The 20,846-nt window shown below is 41.9% G+C and overlaps 1 protein-coding gene across 2 annotated transcripts in view; it reads left to right on the forward strand.

Annotated features, from left to right (window-relative positions):
• LOC113406039 (patched domain-containing protein 1) overlaps positions 1-19,467 on the forward strand; it is a 42,810-nt gene extending 23,343 nt beyond the window's left edge. For both annotated transcript variants that reach the window (XM_026648181.1, XM_026648185.1), the window contains exon 3: positions 17,813-19,467. In XM_026648181.1, the coding sequence (XP_026503966.1) occupies positions 17,813-19,467 (1,655 nt within the window). The remainder of the gene's footprint in view (positions 1-17,812) is intronic.
• The last annotated feature ends 1,379 nt before the right edge of the window (positions 19,468-20,846 follow it).

Raw genomic sequence — 20,846 nt, forward strand, 5'->3', positions numbered from 1 at the left:
GGAGTTGGAAAGTCTGTGGGCTCATTGACATCTGGAAGAAGCAGATAGAGATGGGACAAGGGGCTATATGAAGTCAAGAAAAGGAAGATAGGGAATTATGTTGATGGCCAGATTGACGTGAGCATTGTGATCAGGAGAAGGGAAATGTGGGGTTAAAAAAGCAGGGTAGGAATTGGCTGTGTTTGAAGGAGAGAGGGACAAGGACAGAATGCGAAAGCAAAAAATGGAAATGAAAGGGACTCTAAAGGTCTAAAGATGCTCAAGCCTGTGTGTAACTAAACAAAACCAGGGAGACTATGGAGTGGCAAGAAAAATGTGAAGAGGTTCAGGTGGCCCTTCCAAGCATAGCTTGAAATAGCATGTGCAATTTCCTGCACTTTGGAAGATTTTAGACTAAGATTTGAACAAACAAGTACAGACGCCCCCTGACTTACGCAATCGTTCCGTTCCAGAAAGCCTTGTGTAACTCGAATTTTGCGTAAGTCGGAAATGTATACCCGTACGTTACACAAAAATTTCTGTAACTCAAAAATCCTATTTCTGGCTTATGGAACTTTTTCCGTAAATGCGAATTTGCGTAAGTTGGGTCTTGTGTAATCCGGGGAGCATCTGTAGTCTACCTGCCATTTCTCTGGAACTCTGAAGTAAACTACTTAGTGGTGAACTGCATTCTGTTAAAATGTAACCATGCTCAAAAATATCCCAGGCTCTAAAAGCACTCATCATATTCTCCATCAGACACAAAAAATATTAATATATACTTTTAAAACCCTCTGTCAGCATTAGTTTTACATACAGAAACATTAGTGTCCCATACCAAGTTCCTGAACAGCGCTCTCAAATTTCCTTCATTCCACATTTAAAGGTACAATACACACAAATGTTTGACTTTGTAGAGTATTTTGCCTCCAATCTTTGTCATAAATTAATAAAAATGAGAAGCTTACTGTCTCCCTTGTTTTTATTCTTTTCACTCAGCTTTCTTTCCTTCTCTATCAGCCTGTCTCTCTTCCTTGTCTGTTTCTCCTAAGGAGAACTTTATCTCCCCTCTCCATGTGTGTCTCCCCAAGTTTCTGTCCCTCCGCCTCTTCCCCTTCCATCTCATTCATTCCTGTTCTCACTTTCCCACAATCTTCACTCCCACATCCCTTTATCCTTCCGAGGTTTGTTTTCCCTTGCTTCCACTCTTCTCTCTGTATCCTGTTTACTGTCCCTCCATGTTCTGTCTTCCAGCTCCCACTTCAACCCTGTATTCATCATTTTTGCTGTTTTTCTCCGCCTTTGCTTAGGCTCCCATCTCTTTCTTGACTTCACCTTCCATTTCTTTCCCATTCTCCACCAGCTCAGCCCCCAATCTAACTTCAACAAACCCCAGCCTCAACAATCCATCCTCTGCCCCCTAAACTTCTAAAATTGCTACTCTGCCCACAATCCATACCCTTTCCCCTCGTCTCTCCAGTGAATGCTCTGGCCCTGAACAGTTCTTTACCCTGATCCATCTTCTGCCCTTACTACATCTCTGAATACAATATCTGCCTCCTCAGACCCCTAATCAGTTCCCCAGCCTGTCCTCTGCCCATCCCATCCCTGCTTAGCCCCAATGCATCTTCTGCCCACATCTTCATCAATATCCATCCTCTGAACCCCTCAGTCCCTCCTCTGCCCTTCCAATCCAATCTGATCAACTGCATTCTGTCTCCAATTGATTTTTCTGCTTCTCTCACCTCCCTGCTCCCTAATCAATTGATTCCCTACCTACCCCAATCATATTCCTCTTCCAATCCATCCTTTTCCCCTCAATCACTTTAACAAATTCTCTGCCCTCCAATCCATATTCCGCAATCCCTCCCCATCAGTCCTGAAGCAATATTTCTAGTCCTTTGATTAGATGAGCATAAATCCCCCCCACAGCCATGCCCATTCAACCTATTCTTTGTCCCCACAGATCTCCAAACAAATTCATCCTCTACCCCACACCCACTGATAATTGATCACCCATCTTCCCCAAACAACTGCTGCTCTCCCTCCCTCCATTCCGCCTACCGACTGATCTTCTGCTTCCAGTCCAGTGAGGAAACCAAATGCAAAGGAGGCACTAACATTTGAAAAGAATGTATTTAAAAATACAAATAGTTCCCAAACATTTTATGCCATGTTCTCCCAGCTCTCTTCAAGTGCAAAGAAAATACATAGCTAACGAACTGTGGTGAGATCCACGGCAAATATTAGTGTAGCAAGAACTGTGCTTTCCCCTATAAAAGGTCAGGAAGCAAGAGTACATTGTACTCAGATACATATCCTTGTCCCAAGTGAAACATGTCAGAGATGGCTCAGTGTGCTGAGTTAGCATGGGTATAGGCATCAACTGAGGAATACAACCTTTGAGGCAAAATTAAACATTGTCAGAATCTACCTGGTTTTGATCTCCTGGAGTTTTTTCCCATGTTTCATGAAAAAATGTTCCATGTCCATGAAAAAATGTAATCAAAGTTGGGCATGCAACTTTGTTTTAAAAATAACTTTCTAGAATCTGAACATTTTGAGGAAGTTTTGTGATGCATTTTGAATTTTGAGCTGGGCTGGTCCCTGGGCAGAAAGGGAGGTTACATGGCATATATTAGTGTTTGCTGATTGGCTGAGCCTGTCTCGTGTGCTCAAGAGGGTCAGCAGAAACCAATTTGACTCTTTTTCTCAGGTCTGTGTGTGAGAGAGAAAGTCTCATGTGTCATAACAGGCTTGTGGAGGATAGTGAATGTGTCCCTGAAATACCAGAGAGGGGAGCAGGCCCATCTCTCTTCTCAACCTGACATAGCCCAAGGATGCAGTATATGACAAAGGCCCAAAAGGAGAGGCATATAAAATTATTTATTTCGGAAACATACATAAATGCTGTGGGATTCCTTCCTTTAGTGTAAATAACTCATCATAACATCAGTTTCACAATCCTGTTGTAAATAATTTTCAAAAATAAAATGAGACCCCACATTTGTACGGAATATAACTCAGTTTGGACCTAAAGTGAATGACATTTCTCAAAATGAGAGACAACTGTGAGGTATGTGTAGGCCTGTCATCTTTGGGCAATCAGACCTCTTCCATGAAGAGGACACACGAGGTGCTGGGAGGGACAAAGGAAGAGAGTCTGTGACTAGGCCTGTTGGGGCAAGGGTAATTATGTAGGGACGGAGGTCCATGGCAGGTTCGGGGAGTTGCCTGTAAGTTTGGACATTTCAGCTAAGTATCCAAGCTGATCTCTAAGCCTGAGGTTTCCCCATCACTAAATTTACTCTGTCTCCTGTTTTTATGAAGTTTTTCAAAGTCAAGGGCAGTTTACTGTATTGTTTTCTATGTTGATCTGTTCTATTCTATTCATTATCCTAGGCGCAGGGCAAAAATTATTTAAAGGGATAAACTTAGCACATTATTGAATTATATTGGTTTCAGTGTTACGAAGCAGATGGGGAAGTTGGAAGAGTTTAAGATGCTCCATATTCCAGTAGACCATGGATCCAAAAAAGAAAAAACATAACGCAGAACCAAGGATGCTTTGGCTTCTGAATTCAGATCCAAAACCCAATGCCTAAGATTTTGCCCAAACTAAAATACACCCAGCCTCATTCCACCCTTAGGTATTCCTGTGTACCGTACCCAAACAGGGGTATTTAGCTGTTCTGTTACACACACAAATTATTTTGAGATGGCCTCCATTTTCTTTTTGACTGCTGTTGCTTCAGTTTTATATATTTCATGTAAGGTCTGTCAAGAAAACTCATTTTATTCTCTATGGAGAAGGTCTGCTCTTGCCTAACACTGTTATTTTATTTAACTTTCATTTGATAATCTCCAGTACTTTGACTCTCAGTGGGTAGAATAGAAGGAAGAATCGGTAATGCTTTGCATATGGTGACATGACAGCAATGGGAATCTGTCTGGGAGGTCTGTCTTACTTTGTGCCTGCTGCCCTACGCCAGCTGCTGGCATTCATGCTGAAAGCTCTTCTCTCTTGATTAAACGTGGTTTGGTGCACCTGAATGCTAGGGAAACTTTTTGTGCATGCTTTTGCTGTGTGTCTGCAGTGCCAGGGTCCCCTTATGTTTCCCAGCACCATGGTTAAAGTCTCTCACATTCTATGCAACTCACCCCATTCCTCATGCAAGGTAAAGTATCCCTAGATATTCTGTGGTCCAAACCTCTGCACCATCCTCCATCCTCTGCAGCCACAGTATACTCCCCTCTTCCTCTCTGTATCCATAACAGCTGTGTGGTTAACCAAACAGAATATTTCTCTTTCTGTTCCTTTCAAGCTCTCTCCTCAGCTAAGAATTCAGCCACAGAACTGTGGTTTGGAGGGGGTTTGCACATTTTTCACACATTTCAATGTGAAAGACCAGATTTTCGAGGGCACAAATGGCAATTATGCCCCAACTCCTATTGAAAATCAACGTGAGTTAGACCCCTGGCTGTCTTTTGTGCCCTTGAAGATCTCCCCTCTATCAATCCAAAAGTTGGTTTTGAAGCGTAGACCAGTATTTATTAGTGATCAGCAAATCTCCAAAAACTTTAAGCACAGATTCAGTTCAGAGAAGCATATAAAAAGTTTGGATCGTCATACATAAATAAATAACCAGACAGCTAAAAGCATATAGCTAAAGAGCAGCACAGTACTTATATTCAAATCTTTTTCAATGTGATAAAAGAAACATATGATCTGACATTTCTGCCTCAGCCAGTTCTCTCTCAGAGTGAGTGGAGTAATCCACAAGTTGAAATAGAATTGACATCCTGATGTTTAAACACCAAAACAAGCCTTTGACATGGAAGTGCATTGGATTATTTTCTTAAGACAAATATTTGAACTGTAGGAAAAAGTGGCTCTCAAATGGTTTTCTGCTACCAGATTAAATATTCAATTTAAATAAAAACAGATTTTGAACCATATTTTGCCTTGCTTATCTCTGCTTCTCAAAATAAATTTGTCTCTCAGATGTTTTTCTATTTATAAAATGTGCTGACATTTTGCTGTCATAATAACAAACACAAACACTGCATTGGATCTGTATCCAAAAATGAAAGCTCCAAAAGAAACTATTCCAACCCACATCAAAAATAACATCCTCCGAACTCCCAGTCTACCCAATCAGGTCTCTTGACTCTATTGAAGTCAATGGGACTAGGGCATAAAGTTAGCCATGTGCAAATGTCTTTGCTGGATCAGGGTCATAATACCTATACAATCACCACATGTGGAGCTTTTGTCCATTTATTTTAATTGGATTTGGTATGCTGCATCATACACTGATTGGGAAACATAATATATGGATAGAGATTTTTTTTAAAGTGGACATGATTAAAATATGTTGTGTTCAAAGTTTAATGATTAAAACATAAAATAGAATCCATCAAATTATATTTTTCTGCTGTTATTGCTCATGATCATGTTAAAACTAGGAAGAGAGATTGTGACTAGATCATTAAAAAAAAGAACTAGTTAAATTAATGGAGGATTGTTCCATCGATGGCTATTAGCCAAGATGGTCAGGGATGTAATCCCATGCTTAGGTGACCCTAAACCTCTGACTACCAGAAAGCGGGAGGGGAAGATAGGGTGGATCTAAGGTGACCAGATGTCCCGATTTTATAGGGACAGTCCCGATTTTTGGGTCTTTTTCTTATATAGGCTCCTATTACCCCCCACCCCCTGTCCTGATTTTTCACACTTGCTGTCTGGTCACCCTAGGTGGATCTTGCCAAAGTTGCCCAGTTCTCTACACTCCCCCTGAAGCTCTGGTACTGGCCGCTGGAGACTGGACACTGGGCTAGATGAACCAATGGTCTGACCCAAGATGGCTGTTCTTATTTCAGTCCAGTACTTTACACGTATTTCTCCTTTTCCATATTCCTCTATCTCTTATATAGATCAGGGTAGAGAGACAATAGATATGAAGTATACATAGCTTATATGCATGTGTTTGTACATACTAAAGACTTACATCTAGACAGTAATTTTGGTTTGAATGGTACTACAGATAACATAGTTTGTTCTTTTTAGAGGCTTCCTAAAGTGTATGTCCATTGTTATTTGTTTGTCATGATAAAACACTATTGTTTATATTATAGTAATTTATATAAATATTTTGGTTTTTATCTTTAGAAAGATAACACCACTCACCCTGGTTTATTATTCCATGATAGGGAATATTGGGGAAGAGTTGCATTTGCTAGAGCCCTTCTTTGTGCAAGTTTGGGAGAGTATAAATCAAAAAGGGCATGGCCTGACCAATATTAAGTGTTCCACCCCAGAACAGAAAGTTGGCCCTATGCCGCCTTTCCAAACAGGTGCATTCTTCAGAAACATAGGTTGGGTGAAATATTCTGTGTCTGATGTGGAACATCCAAATGACGGAGGATGAAATTCACCCTTGGACAGAGGGCCCACACAAGTCCTGTTCACCACCTAAATGCTGTATCAAGTATTTTGAGGGCTTGTGTGGGTCCTAAGTGATACATTAGGTTTGTGCTGGTGACTTTCACCATGAATGTGCAAGATAAAGTAATGTATCAAGCAGTTTGACTAATGGCACATGCATGTCTGTTCCAAAGATCCAAATACTATAAGGTGAGTGCACAACTGGTTGAAAGACCATTCTCAAAGAGTAGTTCTCTCTCACTGTCCTACTGGGAGAGCATATCTAGTGGGGCCCCACGTGGGTCAGTCCAGGGTCTGGTACTATTCAATATTTTCATTTATGACTTGGATAATGGAGTGCAGAGTATGTTTATAAAAATTGTGCATGATGCCAAGCTGGCAGGGGTTGCAAGCACTTTGGAGAACAGGATTAGAATTAAAAATGACCTTAAACTGGAGAATTGGTCTGAAGATGAAATACAATAAAGACAAGTGCAAAGTACTGCACTTAGGAAGGAAAAAAATCAAATGCACAACTAGAAAATGAGGAATAACTGGATAGGCGGTAATACTGCTAAAAGGGAGGGGGGCTATAATGGATCAAAACGGAATATGAGTCAACAATCTGATGCACTTGTGAAAAAGGCTAATATTCTGGGGTGTATTAACAGGACTTGTCCCACTCTGCTCAGTACCAGTGAAGCCTCAGCTGAAGTACTGTGTCCAGTTCTGTGTGCACACTTTAGGAAACGTGGACAAACTGGAGAGAGTCCAGAGGAGAGCAACAAAAATGATTAAAAGGTTCAGAAAACCTGAGCTAGAGCAAAGGTTAAAAAAACTGGACAGTTGAGTCCTGAGAAAAGACAACTAAGGGGGGACCTGATAACAGTCTTCCAATACGTTAAGGGCTGATATCAAAAGAAGAGTGATCAGTTGTTCTCCTTGTTCACTGAAGGTAGGACAAGAAGTAATGGGCTTAATCTGCAGTAAAGAGATTGAGGTTAGCTCTTAGGAAAAATTTTCTAACTATAAGGGTAATTAACCTCTGGAATAGGCTTCCAAAGTAGGTTGTGGAATCTCCATCATTGGAGGTTTTTAAGAACAGATTAGACAAACACCTCTCAGGGATGGTCTAGACCAGGGGTAGGCAACCTATGGCACGCGTGCCAAAGGCGGCACGCAAGCTGATTTTCAGTGACACTCACACTGCCCGGGTCCTGGCCACAGGGGGGCTCTGCATTTTAATTTAATTTTAAATGAAGCTTCATAAACATTTTAAAAACCTTATTTACTTTACATACAACAATAGTTTAGTTATATATTATAGACTTATAGAAAGAGACCTTCTAAAAACGTTAAAATGTATTACTGGCACGCGAAACCTTAAATTAGAGTGACTAAATGAAGACTCGGCACACCACTTCTGAAAGGTTGCTGCCCGCTGGTCTAGATTTACTTGATCCTGCCTCAGTGCAGGGGGCTGGACTTGATGCCTTCTTATGGTCCCTTCCAGCCCTACATTTCTATGATTTTATGATATTCTTCCTTGAGGTCCACAGACCCAGAAGAATGTTGTGCTCTAAGAAGAGCAAGCTATTGCACATTTGCTGTAGTTTTCCTTATCAACATACATTGATCATGTTTGTACATGACAACTTTTACCTCTTACCAGTGTTCCTCTCTCAATGCAACTAATTAACTGTGTGTAAATGCCGCAACATAGTCAACACAACCACTACTCAAGTGGATATTGTTAAACATTTCAATTTCTATTCCTTTTCTCCCAAATGGATCCAGTATAGGACTCAGACAGACAATGTATCTGGAAACAAGGAGCCAGATTCTTAGCTCATGTAAATGAAAATCTGGCCAATGCATTCTGATTTTTAATCCATAGAATAAACCAGGGATCGTCAACCTTTGGCACGCAGCCTGTCAGGGAAAGCCGCTGGCGGGCCGGACAGTTTGTTTACCTGCAGCGTCCGCAGGTTCGGCCGATCGCAACTCCCACTGGCCGCAGTTCGCCGCTCCAGGCCAATGGGGGCTGCGGGAAGTGTCGGCCAGCACATTCCTCGGCCCGCGCCGGTTCCCGCAGCCCCCATTGGCTTGGGACGGCGACCCACGGCCAGTGGGAGCTGCGATTGGCCAAATCTGCGGATGCTGCAGGTAAACAAACCGTCTGGCCCGCCAGCAGCTTTCCCTGACGGGCCTCATGCCAAAGGTTGCCGATCCCTGGAATAAACCAAGGAATGAACCCTAAGATGGGGTGGATATGGGCATACCTGGGCTTGTGACTATGATAATGATAAAACAGTAGAGTTATGAGCTTCTGTCAGGAAGGCAGCCATGTTTCAGACTTGGACAGCAGATAAGGTAATATATGGTTTGCTGCCATCTGCAGTGTGGACACAAATGTTGAGGAGTGCTACCCAGGCCAGTAAATTGTTACAAACTCAGTAAAAAATGATAGTGTAAATTAACTGTGGATCTAGTTCAATCAGTTCCTTTGAATTTTATTTTTCTGGTCAGGAAGATTTTATCTAAACTGTATGCTCACTTTTTGCTCTCTATGCATGTTCATGAAAATGTTGAGACTGCTATTCACTGGTGTGTTTTAATTTCAAACTATATTTGTAGGGAGAGGTCACATCCGGCAAGTCACATAACATTTTATTTTGTCATTGATTGGCTGTTCTTAACCCTGGTGATCAGGAAGGTCAGCAGTGGCCATTTCACTTAGCTTCACAGAGGGTGGAGCTGGGTTTTAGGTGAGCTGTCTGACTCCAGCTGGAAAAATTATGGAGGGAATCATCCCAAGCTCTTTGTCTAACTCTGGAAGGCACTCACGTAGCTGAGCAGAGCATCCATCGGCTAGTGGAATCTAGCGTGTCTTCATTACATCATATACTATTACTGTTATAGTTTTGTAAAAGAAAATTCCCTGGGCCTGATTCTGATATCCCTTGTGCTAGTTTTACATAGGTTAGCTCTTTTGACTTCAGTGGAATTACTTCGGATTTACACGGATGTAAGTGAGATCAGAATTAGGCCACCTGAATCCATGTGCAGCAGTTTCCCACACATGCATAAACCTTGCATCAACGTCCATATCTAGCCCCTGTAACTGATTATCCCAGGAAGACAGTAGCCTAGATTAGCTCATTATTATTCTTAGTCCCATCAATTGGTGAAAATCGTGTATTGTTACGGCATTTAACCTCATTAATGCAGAGGTCAATCATTATTAGTGTTTTGTATACAAGTGTGCTAAGATGGGGCAAATAAAACTAATTATCCATAAAATCATGGGTGGAGTTTGGGGGGCAGGGTGGGGCATTGCACCCCCAAAATTGCAAGCCTCGGGCAGACAGGCAGCCTGAGTGTGCAATGTAATGAGTTCTGCAGAGGAAACAGGAGACTTCTCCCAGCTTGGGCCCCTGTGAGGCAGGGAGTCAGAATTTTGTTTATAAACAGTATCAGAGTGGTAGCCGTGTTAGTCTGTATCCACAAAAACAACGAGGAGTCCGGTGGCACCTTAAAGACTAACAGATTTATTTGGGCATAAGCTTTCATGGGTAAAAAACCCACTTCTTCAGATGCATGGAATGAAAATTACAGATACAGGCATAGATATATTGGCACATGAAGAGAACGGAGTTACTTTACAAGTGGAGAACCAGCGTTGACAAGGCCAATTCAGTCAGGGTGGATGTGGTCCACTCCCAATAACTGATGAGGAGGTGTCAATACCAAGAGAGGGAAAATTGCTTTTGTAGTGAGCCAGCCACTCCCAGTCCCTATTCAAGCCCAAATTAATGGTGTTAAGTTTGCAAATGAATTGTAGCTCTGCAGTTTCTCTTTGAAGTCTGGTTTTGAAGGTTCTTTTGTTGAAGGATGGCTACTTTTAAATCTGTTATTGAATGTCCAGGGAGATTGAAGTGTTCTCTCACTGTCTATACCGGAAACCCACTGACCCTATACTGGAAACCTACTGACCAATATACTTACCTACATGCCTCCAGCTTCCATCCAGGACACATCACACGCTCCATTGTCTACAGCCAAGTTTTCAGTTGCCTAAGTAGCCCCTGGAACCACGGTTAAAGTTGCCCTCCCTCCCCCCAGAAATCTGAAATGGTGCCCCTGTGGGCTGGCACAGAATCCTGTCCCTCCCCCCCCGCCCGTGCGCGGCCCTGTTGGCTTGACTAGAGCCGCCCTCCCAAATATAGAATTCAAACTGCGCCTATGCATAAAACTCTACCATGTGTAACAGACAGCCATGGAAGAGTGGAACTTCCTCCTCCATCTTTAGGGGGGTGTCCCACTTTCCAAGGAAAGTAAACAAACACACTTGAAACCAAAAGGTAAAACACAGTGCAGTTCCACACCACAACGTACTGCTATACTGTATCTATGTGCATGTAAAACTAAGGCTATGTCTACACTAGCATTTTTGTTGGCAAAACTTTTGTCAGGCAGGGGTGTGAAAAAACACTCCCCTGACTAACAAAAGTTTTATCGACAAAAGCACCGGTGTGGACAGCGCTATGTCCACGGGAGACTCTCCCTCCAACATAGCTACCACTGCTTGTTAGGGGGTGTTTAATTACACCAGCAGGAGAGCTCTCTGCTGCCGGCATAGAGTGGCTACATGGGAGATCTTACAGTAGTACAGCAGCGGCACAGCTGTGCCACTGTAAGGTCCGTAGTGCAGACATAGCCTTGTGAAAAGGGAACTAATATTTGATTCCCAGTCTCTCTCCCTGTTTTCCATTACTGAAAAATTCTATTCAGTTTTTCCTATAAATACATACATTTAATCTTGTTATGGGGGCTGTGAGAAAACCCACATAATTTTTGTATGAAATTAGAGAGAGCACACTGCATTCTTTAAACACAGACAATCTAACAGCAGCTGTCATTTTAGGCTGGCAGGGTTGCCTAGTGGATAGAGCACTGAACTGGGACTCAGGAGACCTGCCACAGGGCAACTCATTTCACTTCCCTGTGCCTCGGCCTCTGTGTCTGTAAAATGGGGATAATGACACTGACCTCCTTGATAAAGTACTTTGAGACCTACTGATGAAAAGTGCTATGTAAGAGCGAGGTATTATTTATTATCTTATTTTCTAAAGACAAAGATGGGTGAGACGCAGTCTGTAAAAACCCCAGGCTGCTGCAGAAAGTACAGTCGAAATAACTACAGCCTGAATTCACAGAAGGGCTTAAGCACTGCAACACAGACATACATACACACTCCCTCCCTCCGCCATTTTGTGTGGAGTTAGGTGTACTCGGACCTCATCTACTGGATGGGGTCCCATTACATGAGACAGGTGAGGCAACACCTGTCTTAACCTGATTTGAGGATCACACTGGAGCTTAGGCATGAGATATGTATTCTGGTTCCTGCCTGAGGCAGAAATTTAGGCACCTAGGGAACCTTTACAGCAGACATTTACGCACCGAGTGAGTTTAGGCGCCTACAGGTTTAGGCGGCAGCTGAGCAGGGGTTTTGTGTATTGCAGTAGTACCTAAATCAGGGGTTTAGATGCTTAAGTCTCTCTGTGACTCTGGGCCTACTCTCTGGGCTGTTTCAATCAGAATTGCTGTAATGGATCTTGAGCAACAGCAAACATGACAAGGGGGAATCCCCTGTGTCCCAAAGGACTAGCTCTTTAGGGCAACAAGAGGATTTTTGCCTGGTTTCCTCCAGTGCTATTTTTAGTTATTTGTATTATTGGAGTGCCTAAGAGCTCCAATCACAGACCAGGACCCCATGTGCTAGGTGCTGTACAAACACAGAACAGACAGTCCCTCACTCTCATTTTTCCAATACCACATTGTCATTCCTCCAACAACCTCATTTGCCCCTTCAGATCACACTCTCCAGCCTCCACAGCCCTCTCTTGGCTCTATCTCTACTCATCTTCCTGTTACTGGTGCCAGCTAGTGCCGCCAGGTCCTGCACCATCATGTCTCACTTTTCCTCTCCACCCAGAGTGAATAAATATTTGAGAGCGTATTCACGGCTCATTTATTATTGCTATTTACACAAAAGATTGGTTAAAAAGAGTTGTGAGTAGTGAACAAACTGGTATAAACAGAAAAGGGGACTCTGCCTGATGATACAGTTAAAGTCACCCAGCCAAGCAACAAAAACAATACCTTTTGATCTAGGTGACCAATCACAGAGCACACACAGTGACCTATGAATAGTAAGTAAATGTTTCTAGTGAACAGTTTGCTAATAACCCATTGGCTAAATGTGTTCACACATTTTTTACTGAACAATTGTGAAAAACAAATCAGTACAAATAATGTATTGGATAACTAAATAGCAAGAAAAGGGTTAAAATAACAGGATTATTTATTTGCAAGGAATGATCTGATCACCTCTAGCTGATGGCTTATAGGACAGACATCATAACATTGAGAGAGAGAGAGGAACAATAGAGTCAAATATAGATGGGCAGATGGTGGTTAAAAATGGAGAACATGAAATCAGCATAACTGTAGAAGGAAAGCAAAATTCTTACAAAATGCCTCCATACACTAGACAACAAGGGCTAATCTTTAAAATACTGTGCCTAATTAGCATATGAAATTAGGGCCTGCTCCTTTCCATGGATTTCAGTGGGCACTGCATCAGGCCCTGAGTGTGACTGCATGTAAAAACTGTGACTTTGGGCTAGACAATTAAGGACACCTTTGCAGACTTGCAATTTTGAAAATTAGGCCTTCAGTACCCTTCACAAATATTGTACATGATACAGAGCATGGTCAAGAAATACACAAAATTCGAACAGAAAATACCAATCCATAATGTACCGAGTGTGTAAAAGACTAAAAAAGTAACCCATAAAATAGGATGATATGCGAGGCAATCATTTTTTTCAGTTAGCTTTCTAGATTATATGCATTTGAGCCTCTCATTTACTTTAATAGTTTTATTAATCCAGTTCCTTTTCAAGTTATCCTCCACAATTATGTAATAGCAAAGTAAAAAAGTATCCCAAAGTATTGTATTATTAAAATTTGTCCTTGTAGTAAGTGGCAATCAGAAGCATAGGTGCAGAAAGTAGGGGTGTGTGGGGTGCTGCAGCATCCCCAGGTATTATGCAGGGTCACTGGCCCCACGCCCAGGGCTCCACTCCCTGGCTTGGGTCCTGGGGGCCAGTCCCGTGGCCTGCTCCCCAGCCGCTGGCTCCACACATAAAACCTGGGGGTGCTTCCTGCGCCCTGATCCCAGCCCTCCGCCTGCACTCTGCTGGCCCCACTCCCCGACTGCTGGCCCTGTGCCCAGGGCCTGGCCCGCCTGCTCCGCTCCCCAGCCACTGGCTCTGTGCCTGGCCGCACCCCCCACTCTCAGCCTCCGCTCCCAGGGCCCTGCACCCGGCCAGGGCTCTGCTCTTGGCCCGGCACGTGGGGTCCCAGCTGCAGGCCCCTGCCCGGGGATCCGTTCCTGCCCCCACGCCCGCCTCCAGCTGTGGCCTCGGCCACCTTACCCCTGTCCGGGTCCCCTCCTCCCGGAGACACAGCCCTGCTCCCAGCCTCAGCTCGGGGGGGGCAGCACGGACAGGAGTAAGGGGGCTGGCTTTCAGCACCCCCACTACTAAAAATGTTCTAGCGCCCCTGGTCAGAAGTCAATGTCATCAGACATGACTATTATCCAAAACATACAAACAAACAAATATCAGACCTTGCATCATTTTTAACTATATCTAAATTTTGTTGTATTGTAAGGACTAAAGCCTGCCAAATTAATGCTTCTATTTGAAATTGTTATGCAAGGCCTTATTATTGCTGAAGCATTATTTTTTTTAAAATGTGTTCAAACTAAAGCTCATGGTGAAAGTAATTTGTAATATGATGCTGTGTGGAATAGTCAGACATGCCCGTCTGCAGGACTTATGGGAACCATAAAGAGATTAAACCTCTCATTCCTCGCTTTGGCAAGTGATCTGTTACTTTTAAATAAAGGTCAATCTGTCTTTACAAAGAACACAGTGAAAGCAAGCTTAATCGTTTTCCCTACCGAACCTAGAACATAACTATTTAAAACATAATTAACAACGGGGTGGCAGTCGCTGATTGTACTTTTTACTTTTTCTGTGTCTGGGAAGTTTTGTATCAGTGGGGTAGCCGTGTTAGTCTGAATCTGTAAAAAGCAACAGAGGGTCCTGTGGCACCTTTAAGACTAACAGAAGTTACTTGGGAAACTTGGGAAGTTTTGGCATCCCCAATTAGTTTTAATAGGGGGCACTGTACTAGCTATCAAATTGACAGTCTTGACCTGCCCTCCAGAAGCAACTGTAAAACAATATTTGGACAAATTAAGATAAATGCCTCATCGGAAACATGACTAATGTTACTACAACATGGATATTCATGTTTTATTTCATGATGTAGGGGTTTTTTTAGTCTGATATGCATGAGGGCAAGCACTCTGTTACTGTAAATAAGAGATGCTGGAGAGAAAAGACACTAGTTACATTAACTCATTTTAGTTCCATATTTCAAATTTCTCTTTTGTTTAAAAGTATCTGTGACTAGTGACTTCATTGTTTTCCGTTATTACCAGAATGATCAGCCATGCCATCAACTCAAAACTTAGATATGCTAATGCCTGCATCAAGGCCAGGGTTATCACATCAGTTTTGGGGATATTCTGATTATGTAAAGGGGAGTGACTATAAGAACTACTTAGGCAGGGGTGTCAAACATACAGCCCACAGGCCGATCTAGCCAATGGTATGTATGTATGTGGCCTTCATGACACACAGATGCTCAAGAATCGATTTATTTTTTAAGAAAATTTTCATTGCTAATGGCAAATGTGAACCAAATGTAATCGATGCAAAGGTGTCTGCCCGAGTTTGCAGACAGTATGAACCAATAGTGCAGAGATTGAATGCCCCTGACCCTGAGTCAATGATTACAGTCCAATTTACACTTTTGTGCCCTCACTAAATATGTTTTAATCACTGAACATTGTTAGTGGAAGGAATGAGGACGAAGATCAGAGCAAAGCAAGCCTACCGGGTTGGGAATTGGGCGTTGCTGAACAGAAGGAAATGCAGAGAGAAAAAGCAGAGTAGACTCACAAAGGCAGGGATGGGGGAGAAACCCAGAGAAAGCAGGAAGGGAAAGGAAGAAAAACAAAGGGGAAATACAGTGGCTGGCCCAAAGAGGGGAAGACTTATCACTGAATGACAAATGCAACAAGAAGAAGAAATCATAACTAACTAAATTTTTAGGCCCAAATTCACAAAGGGAATTAGGCATGAGTCACCTAAGCTAGCCAATGGGAGATGTTGACAAGAGGGGAGTATCCTAAACCCCACCCCTCTCCGAGTCAGGCACCTAAGCTGCTTGACTCTAGGAAAGAGGATCCCAGTTCATGGCTCACCAGTGAGACAGGCACTTCCCTGCAGTCTGGATTTAGCACCGAAGTCAGTTTCTGAGAGAATGAGTTAGATCCTGCCTCACTCCACACGAAAGAGCCAGAGAAGGTGGTGTCACCACCACCCATCTTATAACCTCTAGTTGAGTGGTTAGAGCACTCACCAGTGATGTGGGAGACCCATGTTCAATTCACCCCTCTGCTGAGGTGGGGAAATGATTTTAACAGGGGTCTCTGATCCCTGGGGGGTTGCAGGCTCTAACCACTGAGCTGTAGGATATTCTGATGTGGGAATCTCTCCTGTTGAAGCTGTTCCACTGTGGATAAACACTTAAAGAGTCATTGGGTGAGAAAGTGTGAGCATGAGTCTTCAGGTTAGTGTTTAGAGCACTCACCTGACAGTGCGAGACCCAGTCCCCCTGCTGCAATGAATCCCACCCTTAGTTCCTACATAAAAACCATATTTTTCATTTGATCTCTGTGCAAACTTCAAACTGAAACCAATGGGCATTTCACTGTGAGAACTATACAGTCCAGAATATACACCCAGTCCCAGGCCCATAATTAGCTTAGAATTTAGCCTGGGGGGCTCAAGGAGTTGGTAAAGGGGTGCAAAGACATTGTCAAATGATCTAAGCCTAGGACTAGTGTCCCAGAAATCCTGAATCTAAACTCTGGTGCCCCTTGTAGAGTCACTCTATCTCAGTTTTCCTATTTCAAATAAATTTAGTAATTACCCACATCCCAGGAGTGTATTTTTAGGATTGATTAGGTATCAATCAGCTGGCATTTTACAAACTTCAACTTATTTATAAGCGTTATTTTTACAGAACTTTTCTCCTCTAAAATACATCTAGTTGTGCCTCATACCGTTCCCATCTGATAGCTCTTTGGTGATGTATGTGAAATGAGTCTGTGTTTGCAGTTTAGTCCTGCTGCAAGTGAGCAGATGTCCACATCACCAAAACCATCATCAGAACGGATACCTTTGTTGGCAGGTCACAATAGAGAGACCAAGGATTTAATGGGCATATAAGACAAAAGAACCAGAGACACAGGGAAAGCCATGCATTTTTCCAATCCTGTTCTGTGGTTAAACAGAGGATTTCAGTCCCCAGGTCTTTCAGTTCAGCTCTTTCATGAGCACTATATTTATTTTAAGAGGTAATTAAATAAATTACAACATTTAGGGGTTGGTGAAAAATTAAATGGATCTGCATTTAGTTTTACAAACTGTGTAAGTATACACATTAAAGTAAGAAAAATAAAGCATTATGTAGTTTTGTACATATAAGCTTATTATAATCCACATTAATTCTGCCTTTCTCCTTTTGTAAAATTTATTCATGCTTTTTTGTTTGCTACATTTCTATGATTTATCCTTTTTCTAGCCAGAGGACATGGCAAGGGACTGGGAAAGTCTGTGATTGATTCACCCAGCAAAACTCAACTCAGATACAGCATTCCTTCACTTTATTTTTTCCTAGTTTTTCAGCAAGAAGACCCAAATAATGCCCAAGCTCTTCTGGTTCCTAATCGCGTGTTTTAATCACTAGTCAGATCCCACCACCTGAAAACATTACAAACTTATTGAATTTCAAACCATCCTCCATCTCAGGCGCTCTTGAAAACTAAAACCAATGGCTGAGAAAAACAAATATTTTACCTGGTTACCACCAACCCAGTAACACTGATGTGTGGAAACTCTAGTGAACTCTTCACAAAGACATTAGGCTTCCACATGTTGATCCTTACCAAAAATACATGATGAAGATACTTGGGTTTGCTAACTGCTTTTTTCATGATTAATGTGCTTCTGCAATTTACAAAATCTTAATATTTTTTTATTCCACAAGACCTTTGCTACTTAAATTAATGGGGGCCAATTATAACTCCTTTGTGCCTTTTAGCATGTCCATGTTAAAAAAATGTCATGCTGTTTTGCCCTTCCTGACTAAAAAGATACAGTCCTTAAACACTTGCTTTGTTCTTTATTCTAGGTCATGGGTTATATGGGACTTTTGAAATGTTGTCCTCCTGGAGGAAAACTAGAGAAGACCAACATGTTAAAGAGAGAACTGCAGCTGTGTTTGCAGACTCCATGCTCTCCTTTTCTCTCACCACTGCCATGTACCTGGTCACTTTTGGAATAGGTGCCAGTCCCTTCACTAACATTGAAGCAGCAAGGATTTTCTGCTGCAATTCCTGTATTGCAATTTTCTTCAACTACCTCTACGTACTCTCCTTTTATGGTTCCAGCCTGGTGTTTACTGGCTACATAGAAAACAACTACCAGCATAGTATCTTCTGCAGAAAGGTACCAAAGCCAGAGGTATTGCAAGAGAAGCCTGCGTGGTATAGGTTTCTTCTGACAGCCAAATTCAGCGAGGACACAACCGATTCAGAGGAAACAAATACTTACGAAAGTCATCTTTTGGTGTGTTTCCTCAAACGCTATTACTGTGACTGGATAACAAACACTTACGTCAAGCCTTTTGTAGTTCTCTTTTACCTTATTTATATTTCCTTTGCCTTAATGGGCTACCTGCAGGTCAATGAAGGGTCAGACCTTAGTAACATCGTAGCAACCGCGACACGAACCATTGAATACACTACTGCCCAGCAAAAGTATTTCAGTAACTACAGCCCAGTCATTGGGTTTTATATCTATGAGTCAATAGAATATTGGAACACAAGCGTTCAAGAAGATGTGCTAGAGTATACTAAAGGGTTTGTGAGGATATCTTGGTTTGAGAGCTATTTAAATTATCTTAGGAAACTCAACATATCTACTGGATTGCCCAAAAAGAATTTTACTGACATGTTGAGGAACTCTTTCCTGAAAGCCCCCCAGTATGCCCATTTTTCAGAGGATATCATCTTTTCCAAGAAATACAACAACGAAGTTGATGTAGTAGCTTCAAGGATGTTCTTGGTGGCTAAGACAATGGAAACCAAGAGAGAAGAACTCTATGATCTCCTGGAAACCTTGAGGAAACTCTCTCTCACATCCAAGGTGAAATTCATCGTTTTCAATCCATCATTCGTATACATGGATCGTTACGCCTCCTCAGTGGGAGCCCCCTTACAAAATTCCTGCATCAGTGCTTTATTTCTGCTCTTCTTCTCGGCATTCCTGGTGGCAGACTCTCTAATCAATGTCTGGCTCACTCTAACTGTTGCCTCAGTCGAATTTGGAGTCATAGGTTTCATGACCTTGTGGAAAGTGGAACTGGACTGTATTTCTGTGTTGTGCTTAATTTATGGGATTAATTATACAATTGACAACTGTGCGCCACTATTATCAACCTTTATCCTGGGCAAAGATTTCACAAGAACTAAATGGGTAAAAAATGCCCTAGAAGTGCACGGGGTAGCTATTTTACAGAGCTACCTCTGCTATATTGTTGGTCTGATTCCTCTTGCAGCTGTGCCTTCAAATCTGACCCGTACACTGTTCAGGTGCTTGTTTTTAATAGCATTAGTCACCTTCTTTCACTGCTTTGCCATTTTACCTGTGATACTGACTTTTGTGCCACCATCCAAGAAAAAAAGGAAAGAGAAGAAGAATCCTGAAAACCGTGAGGAAATAGAGTGTGTCGAAATGGTGGATATGGATAGTACCCGAGTGGTTGACCAAATTACAACAGTTTGACTCGTTTGTTTGTTGTCTTTTCACAGTAGGTCTTATTGAGAGAAAAGAGATCATTATTGACTAAATATTGGATTTTTGATTTTTCTTTTCCTAAACTAAAACCAAGAATAGCCAAAATGGTGGTGGGGGGGAGGGAAATTGTACATTAATTGGCCTCCATAACAAAGGTATTATTAGTGAAAGAATTTATACACACACGCAAAGAGTGTGAATTTTAGTCACTTGAGGTAAGATCTAATAAGGGAAGATGGGTTACTAAGCACTGTTCTGCCTTCTCTATACTGCAGATACAGCTATTATTATTGCTGAGCCCAATCAAATTGAAAGGTCAACTGTCAAGGCTGAAGTAACGCTCAGTGTTCATCCGGAGGTAAAGGCTTTACAAACTTTCTGCACAGCAATAATTCAGCTCAGTGAGTCAGCTCTGATAGGTCTTAGCCATCACACTGAACTTTTCTTTTCTCTTTTCCTCGAATGAAAACATTCATGCAAGTTTGTATAACAGAAAGCAAATTGAACTAGGGAAGAAGGCTGTATGCAGCAACCAGACACTTTCAGAACAAATTTGTGTTACAAATCATTTTCTTTTCTAAAAATACAGTTATTTTAAAATGTAATTCATCCCCAAGAACATTTTTAAAGTCACGGTTTTTGTAGCTGTTCCTTTTTAAAAAAACAAAAACAAAAAATGTCAGTGTCTCTGGTACGCTAGAAGATGTACGATTCTATTTTATGAATGTCTTGCTACTAGTTAAACAAGGGATCTGCTTGACCAACCGTAGTTTTGTTAGTACTGTACTAACATATACTAACGGCTCTAACAGCAGATAAAAGATGGTGTACTGAATATTTCAGCACCAAAAATCCATGAAACAAGCCTCAAATACCTAATGTCACCAAGGAAAAGTGAATGTTAGGGCTCCTTTAATAAGAGTCTCTTTCAGGCCATTCACTAGTAATGCACACTAAGAGGATTAATGGATAGTTTTACATAATGTATAACTTAATCCCTCAATCTTCCTAGAGTAGCTGTAAAGCAATAGCCTTCACAGTTATGGGCTCTTCCAGGAGACAGTAGACCACAACGCGAGTTATATATTACAGTTCAAAGGTAGGACCACACTAACAGTGTCATGTTTAACTGTCTCCCCAAAGAGCCTGTATCAAAGGGGCCTATTGAAAACACCACTTTTTTTTTTTTTTTTTTTTTACATTACTGAATCTTTTTGGAGCATTGTGTTCTAAATCAATAATTATGTCAGCATCTGTGATGTGGAGTAATGTGGATAAAGAAGCATCCTCACCCCCACCCCCACTTAAGAACCACAGGACATTGTTGTGAGGTTTTATACCAACACATAGACTAATTGACTTGGTTG

This window comes from Terrapene carolina, unplaced genomic scaffold, assembly GCF_002925995.2.
Source record: "Terrapene carolina triunguis isolate 2854851 unplaced genomic scaffold, T_m_triunguis-2.0 Scaffold22, whole genome shotgun sequence".
In the NCBI taxonomy this organism is placed as follows: domain Eukaryota; kingdom Metazoa; phylum Chordata; order Testudines; family Emydidae; genus Terrapene; species Terrapene triunguis.